Raw genomic sequence first — 6,688 nt, forward strand, 5'->3', positions numbered from 1 at the left:
CACTGTTACTACACAAAACACGGTTGTAGCTGCGTCTCTACATTACTACGATAGAAAAGAGGTGTTATTTGTGTAGTAACAGTGTTTAGCTCAGGAGTTATTGACTCAGGAAACTCCAATCTGTGAATATGTGACCAACTTCCTGCTCCTTCAGTTCTCTCCAGCGCTGGAAAGCTGATCCTATATTAACACGTCCTACTTCTTACCTTATCGTAAGTCTTTCTTCTCTTTCTTTCTTTGTTTTTATCCTCCATGTCAATGTTAAAACCGCTTTCTGCTAATGTCACACATGCGCACTGAACACTCTCTCCGCCCATATTGACAAGACACGCCCCTTTCTGCTCATTGGCTACACGTTTGTTTTGTTTGTCGGCCCGACTCGGTTTTCTGAAGCGTTTCTCAAACAACGGAGACCCCACCTTTAAACGTCCTCAGGAACTTATATTTCCTCTATACTTTTCATGTGTTGCTCTACACTAGCAGCTCCATTTTGTATCTCCAACACTACTTGCTTTCGCTCTAACCATCTGTTCTGAAACGAAACACGTCAACATATAAAACAAACTCGCGTCTCTCGTTAGTCATCTCGCTACGTCTGATTTAATTAAACGACAAGCACCTGTATTAGTTGCTGGTGAGTGACGTTTCCACAAAAGAACGTCTGCTGGTTATCGACAAATCCCGGAAGTTCGGTCTCCTCCACCTCCTCTCCGCTCAGCATCAACACTCTTATTAAAAGAAGGCAAATCTGAAAGTTAACACACTTTAAAACAATAGAATTAACAAGAACATAAATAAGAAACACTCAGTCCAACCTGGTTTGACCGACAAAAGAAAGCACCAGCATGTCGTCGGTCTCTCTGCCCGCCTCCGAGCGAAGAGGCCATAATCCTAAAGACACGAGGAATAAACGTGTGAATTACAGTTAAATAATTCAGCTCGCACACTCAGACTGTCAGTAAGTGAGGAATGAAGCCCGGAATTCCTAAAGTGAGCCTTCAGCTCTGACACTTTAATCAATTTTTTGCCATAACTAGGGTTTAACTACAGCTCCACAAAACACGAGGAAAATAAAATCGGTCCCTTGTGACGTGGTGAGAACGGAAAAACAATCATGCGATATATTAGACGACGCCGTAACGTGAGACTTTAATCCGTGTGCTAAGATTAGTATCTAACCGTCGTAGATATCGTTAGCGACGAGATACTTGTTGCCATGGTAACGGTGAAATATGTTCTGAGTGATCAGACCTGTTGGTCTTCTGTTCTAAATCACTGACAATAGACATTTTATCTTATGGACTCAAATTTGCATATTAATTCACATTTACATATCCTGATATTTATCGTGTGAACGACGGTGTAGACGTGTTACAGGCTATTTTGGCCTTATAATAAACGTGTAAATAAACAATTTATAATTTTATAACATTTACGCACTAACCTTTAATCCCAGGCAGGTCGATGCTGGCGTGCTCGTGGATTCCGATACCGTTCCGAATGATCCTTAGAGAACCTTCTTTAAAAGCACCAGAGCAGGTGACCAGCTAAGGCAGAAGACAAGATGAGTAACAAAACATCCACACGTTCAACGTAACTTATTTAAATATATAAGCGAGATATAACGACAGCATTTAACGTAATTACTCCCTTTCTGTCCGAATCCATCTTTTGCTTTAATATAAAGAAAGCCCAGGAAACATTCGCTCTTTATCCACCTTTTCCGAAACTGATTTAAAAACCAGACCGATAAAACATACGGAATGTAAATGATGAGTTCCGAGCAAAGCTACGGCCTACGTACGCGTCCTGATCACGTGACCTACTGAGGCTCACAAGTCACAACCCATCTCAGAGGAACTTTTTTCCGTCTCTCATGTTGGTTTGAAAAGAAAAACGGGAAAGGAAGCTTCTCAGGATCAGAACCTACAAACCTGGGACATCTTTACTTATCTCCACTAATTGGTTAATTCTGATTGACTTTGCTCACTGTAACTCACTCTAACCATCACTGGATGACTCCACATGCCTTTAGAGCACCAGTTTGGCTTTAGTCAGACTTCTTGTAGTCTGCCTAATCAAAGGAATGTGTTTATTCCACTCTTCTCCTGATAGAAATATGCACATGCCGCTCTAAACTCTAGGAATTTAATAAATCTGATAACAGTGAATTGTTAATGTTAAGTGGCCCTTTGCACACAGGCCACAGTCCAAAGCTCCTTCCAGAGTCACATCAAGACCAACACTATAAAATGAATACAAAGAGTAATATAGAATTATAGTATATCGTCGCTGTCGGGCGGAAACCTCGTATGTCCAAATTTGGTCAATTTCATATTTTTTCACATATCGATGCTATTGGTCAGTCCCCACGTGGGTCTGTTATTTTTACAAGTTATTAACCAATCTAAAGTCTTGAAAATAGCTTGAGCGCAAATCTCATAACTCCATTGGACACTTCAACTGTCCACCTCTTCCTCACTCCGTGTGAGAGCTTCACGGCATATTTCTCCTCAAGAAGAGTCGCAACGAATCAACACGTCTTCTGAGGTAAATGTCTTCAAAACACTGGGCTCAAAGAAAAAAAAAATCTTGACCCCCGCTAGTTCTGGTGCTCGTCTGAGGACAGGAATTTAGCGCAAGACAATCCACTGTAACGTGGACTAAACCCTGTGCACTGCAGATAAGGTACGCGTTTTTTTAATTTCCTGAAAAATAACGGTTTTGGAGATACGAGGATTCCGTCTGACAGCGATGATATTTAACTTTCCAGAGTTTAACTCGTTTTGGAGATGATAGAAAAGAGCAAGTGTTTGCTGTAACCATCACGTTTGTATTTAGATGGGTGTGGACTCACCTGCCCTTGTCCTTGCCGTTCCAGATCCACTACACACATGTCCACGATCGGTCCCAGGTTAGTAAACGTTTCCATAACCGCCACATATGAGCCCTGATCATTACTGTCCACATTCAGCTGCGTGCACAGACACACACAGACACACACGTTTTATTACTCAAGAAATGTGTAGGTCTCAAAAAAAATAAGAAAATAAGAAGAAGAAACCAGACTGACTTTAACCAGCTGAGAGTCTCCAAGCCTGGAACCAACAAACACCACTCCGTTATCCAGGTAGGTCAGACACTCAGCGATGGATGTCTAGAAGAAACGCGCACAAAAAATATAAACAAATACACGCATGTGAAAAAGCTACCCATGATGTATACAGCTTTGGTACTTTTTTGTACATATACAGACTTTGTACCCAGAACATTAACTCACCTCTCCCAGCAATTCCACACGTAGATCTTTGAGCACCATGGAGCCATCAATCAGTTCCTCTTTCTCCAGAAGAAGCATGAACAACCTTCCATCCATATCACCCAGGAGATAGCGGGAGCCGTTCGGATCCACTCGGTTATGACAAACAATCGTGCTTTGCTGCGGAGTCACATCACGTTTATGACAAACTCATTTAATAAACAAACAAATCTCGATAGATTTTAATTATTTACATAATTCAATCTTAATCGGTTTCAAATGCAATTTATAAACAAATGCAACATTTAATGATTAAAGAAAGTCACACAATTTAAGTGTGTATATTTATCTACCAGACTCTTTTCTCTCTAAAATTAAATTACGCTTTCAATCACCTTGATTGTCGGAGGTGCGATGGCAAGGTATTTATCTCCATTGTGATAAGTGATGGACTCCTGACCGATGATTATAGCGCCGCCAAACGGCTCAGGGACTGCAGTAAAGACAAAAATCACACAATTCATATATCTTGCATAGATTATATAAATATTCATAACAAAATCTACACAAGTGTCCAATCACAGCTCACCTGGGATGACCATCGAGGCCTCGGCTTCGACGTTCTCCTGTTTCCAAGGACCTTTACTGAACTCCTTCTCCTTCAGAGACACCTCGTACGTCTTCACGTGTCGCCCCTGAGGATCCTGGACAGAGATTAAAAACGACTGAAATGAAATTTTTGTAACAAAAAACCATAACAAACAAAATAAAGAATAATAAACACATTTTAAACAAACAATCAGGGTTTAAATTAGTAAAATAAAAATAAACGAGAATTTCAAATGCAAAACATCATACAGTGACAAATACAAATACAAATAAATAAATAAATAAATAAAAGACATAAGGAGTCGCCTGACTTGTGCTTTGTGAGCGCTCTATAACACCACACTATGAAGTGAGCGAGTATGTCTTTTACAATAAATGATTACACTTGAGATTTGATACCTGATATATAAAACAGACAGTAGGGGCCTGGCATCCGTACAGGAAGTGCACGTCTATAACCTGCAGCTCCTCCAGCCGAATGTTAAAGGCTTTGAGCTCGCGGTTGTCCCGATCTAACGGAATGACTTTAAAAAGACCGTCGTAGAGGCGGAGACCGATCATACGACACTCCGGGTCCACGATACCGATGATTCCGGTCTCCGATGGACGCCCGATCCGATCCTGAATAAAAAAACACAAAACATTATGAGTAACATTTAAAGGTGTTTGTTCTTTATCATTTGCACAAAAGTCAATAAAATAAGTAACAATACAGTTTGATCCCAAATGACAGCGAGTTTTTTTTTTTTTTTTTAGACACGCCTCTTCACAGACTGAAATCAGTAAGCATCAGGAACAGCCAAATAATTCTCCTTTAACAGAGAATTGTTTGCAATTATGAGTAGAATTGTGTGTGTTTATAGAGTCGTATAACTCGGCTTTCCAGCAGCTGAAGGTCTGACTTGAAGTTAGTCCCTAACACTCACTCTAGTCAAACTATAGTAGGTTCTGGGGGACGGCTTTTGTACGTTAAGGGGCTCAGTGTGTAAATAAAAAAAAATAAAAATAAATAAATAAATAATCACAAATTCTATTCATCTTCACCTACATACTCGTTATAAGCCCGGTCTGTACACGTCTTACCCAACAACTCAATTTTGGACACAAACGTGTTCGATCGTGCGACGTACCTGTACGTTTCCATGAGCGCGAGTGATGATATCAATACTGTCTCCATTCTGCTTATACTCCAAGATGCAAGCGTTGTATTTGGCCGTCAAAATGAACAGAAGGTCCTTACTTTCACCCTGCGCGCACACACACAACGTCATTTAAAAAACACTTAGACATACACGTATACACAAACACGTTCAAGATGCAAAGGTGTAACTTACTTTAGGTCTGAAGAGCTCCATGACGGCGATCTTGCCGTACATGCCGATCTCTTTGACCGGCCGCAATCCCTCCGCCGTGACCACATAGATCTCCAGACGCGTGTTCTTTGCTATGAGAAGGTTAAGATCCTCCGCTGAGGTGAAATGACCTGCAGGTACAGGAACAGATCGTCAAATCTGGACAATGTGTTCACACAAAGCTCCTGGTGTAGAGTAAGACCACCCCCCTGGGGGCAGGACAGAGAAGGTTTAACTACAAAAACACGGTGTTATGTGGTACTGACAGGAAAAGTTCTACAACATGAACATTAAGTTTAGAGACATGATTCAGCTCCATATAACTGAGTCTGTCTCCAGAAAGTGCTTGGACCCCTTTATCGCTCCTGCATGTCCATAACGTAAACAACAACACTTTATATTTCAGAGAAACTTTATAACACTTTATAACTCATGTTCTCATCATTTTCCATGTTTAATTATATTAAAGTTCTAACAATAACATTTACGTTCGTGCCTCGTATATAAACCCCTCAGAGGTCAAGTTTCGTCACAAGTTTCCCTAAAAACTTTAATAAAAAGAAATAAAACGTATTTAAATGTTGAACAGCGTTAATTTTACCACAGAGGCGCTCGCGCTCGCGCGCGCGCACCGCTTCACGTCTCTGAATTAGCACACGGCTAACAGCACTTCGTACACGTATGGACTTTACACGTGTTTTTAACTCTCTACGTGTTCCCATGACTCGTAGATCACGAACACTGTGACTGAGTGACGTTAAAAACACGAGTAAATAAGACTGGTGTAGATTAACGACGCTGACGGTGACATGCTAACAGCTAAGTGCTAACAGCTAACAGCTAACAGTGAAGGCCTTCAGCGCGGGAGGCGCGAGACAACTCGAAATAATCAGCCAGAGCAATAAACAGGTCCAGTTTGACTAACCAGTGATGCAGGCGTTCACCGCGGTGGGTTTCTGCGCCGTTACCACGTAGTTGTAGGACATGGCGTTCAGACTGAAGACACGAACACCAGAAAATCCGCTTTTTAGGGTTTAGTGTCTGCTCCTGTGTACGACCATGGAGACTCTGAAGAAGCGCCACAGCGCCACCTGCTGTACTGGAGGATGGAGAGAGTTCAAGAGTTAAACCTTTTCTGTGACTGTAAATAAATGTTGCCTATTGTTTAAACACTGAATGATTGTCATATATATATATATATATATATATATATATATATATATATATATATATATATATATATATATATATACCATGATCTTACCTTGATCTTACACAATCTTTGGGGTAACTATGACCAATCAACCTGATTCCATCAACTTGGAGTACATGGCATCAGTGACATCAATGGAATCTGTGGCATGACATCAGTGGCATCTGTGGCATCAGTGACATCAGTGGCATCTGTGGCATCAGTAGCATCTGTGACATCAGTGGCATCAGTGGCATCTGTGACATTAGTGTCATC

At 41.0% G+C, this 6,688-nt stretch overlaps 1 protein-coding gene across 1 annotated transcript in view; it reads right to left on the reverse strand.

Annotated features, from left to right (window-relative positions):
- The window catches only part of ddb1 (damage-specific DNA binding protein 1), a 16,724-nt gene extending 10,420 nt beyond the window's left edge, over positions 1-6,304 (reverse strand). Inside the window, exons 1-12 of the mRNA XM_060878801.1 lie at positions 6,146-6,304; positions 5,203-5,351; positions 4,999-5,115; positions 4,268-4,489; positions 3,849-3,963; positions 3,655-3,752; positions 3,281-3,439; positions 3,074-3,157; positions 2,858-2,974; positions 1,445-1,547; positions 816-891; positions 620-728 (exon numbers count right to left, since the gene is read on the reverse strand). Of these exons, the coding sequence (XP_060734784.1) occupies positions 620-728; positions 816-891; positions 1,445-1,547; positions 2,858-2,974; positions 3,074-3,157; positions 3,281-3,439; positions 3,655-3,752; positions 3,849-3,963; positions 4,268-4,489; positions 4,999-5,115; positions 5,203-5,351; positions 6,146-6,206 (1,410 nt within the window). The 5' untranslated portion in view covers positions 6,207-6,304. The remainder of the gene's footprint in view (positions 1-619; positions 729-815; positions 892-1,444; positions 1,548-2,857; positions 2,975-3,073; positions 3,158-3,280; positions 3,440-3,654; positions 3,753-3,848; positions 3,964-4,267; positions 4,490-4,998; positions 5,116-5,202; positions 5,352-6,145) is intronic.
- Positions 6,305-6,688: the final 384 nt, after the last annotated feature.

The sequence above is a fragment of the Tachysurus vachellii genome, chromosome 9 (genome assembly GCF_030014155.1).
Source record: "Tachysurus vachellii isolate PV-2020 chromosome 9, HZAU_Pvac_v1, whole genome shotgun sequence".
In the NCBI taxonomy this organism is placed as follows: Eukaryota; Metazoa; Chordata; class Actinopteri; order Siluriformes; family Bagridae; genus Tachysurus; species Tachysurus vachellii.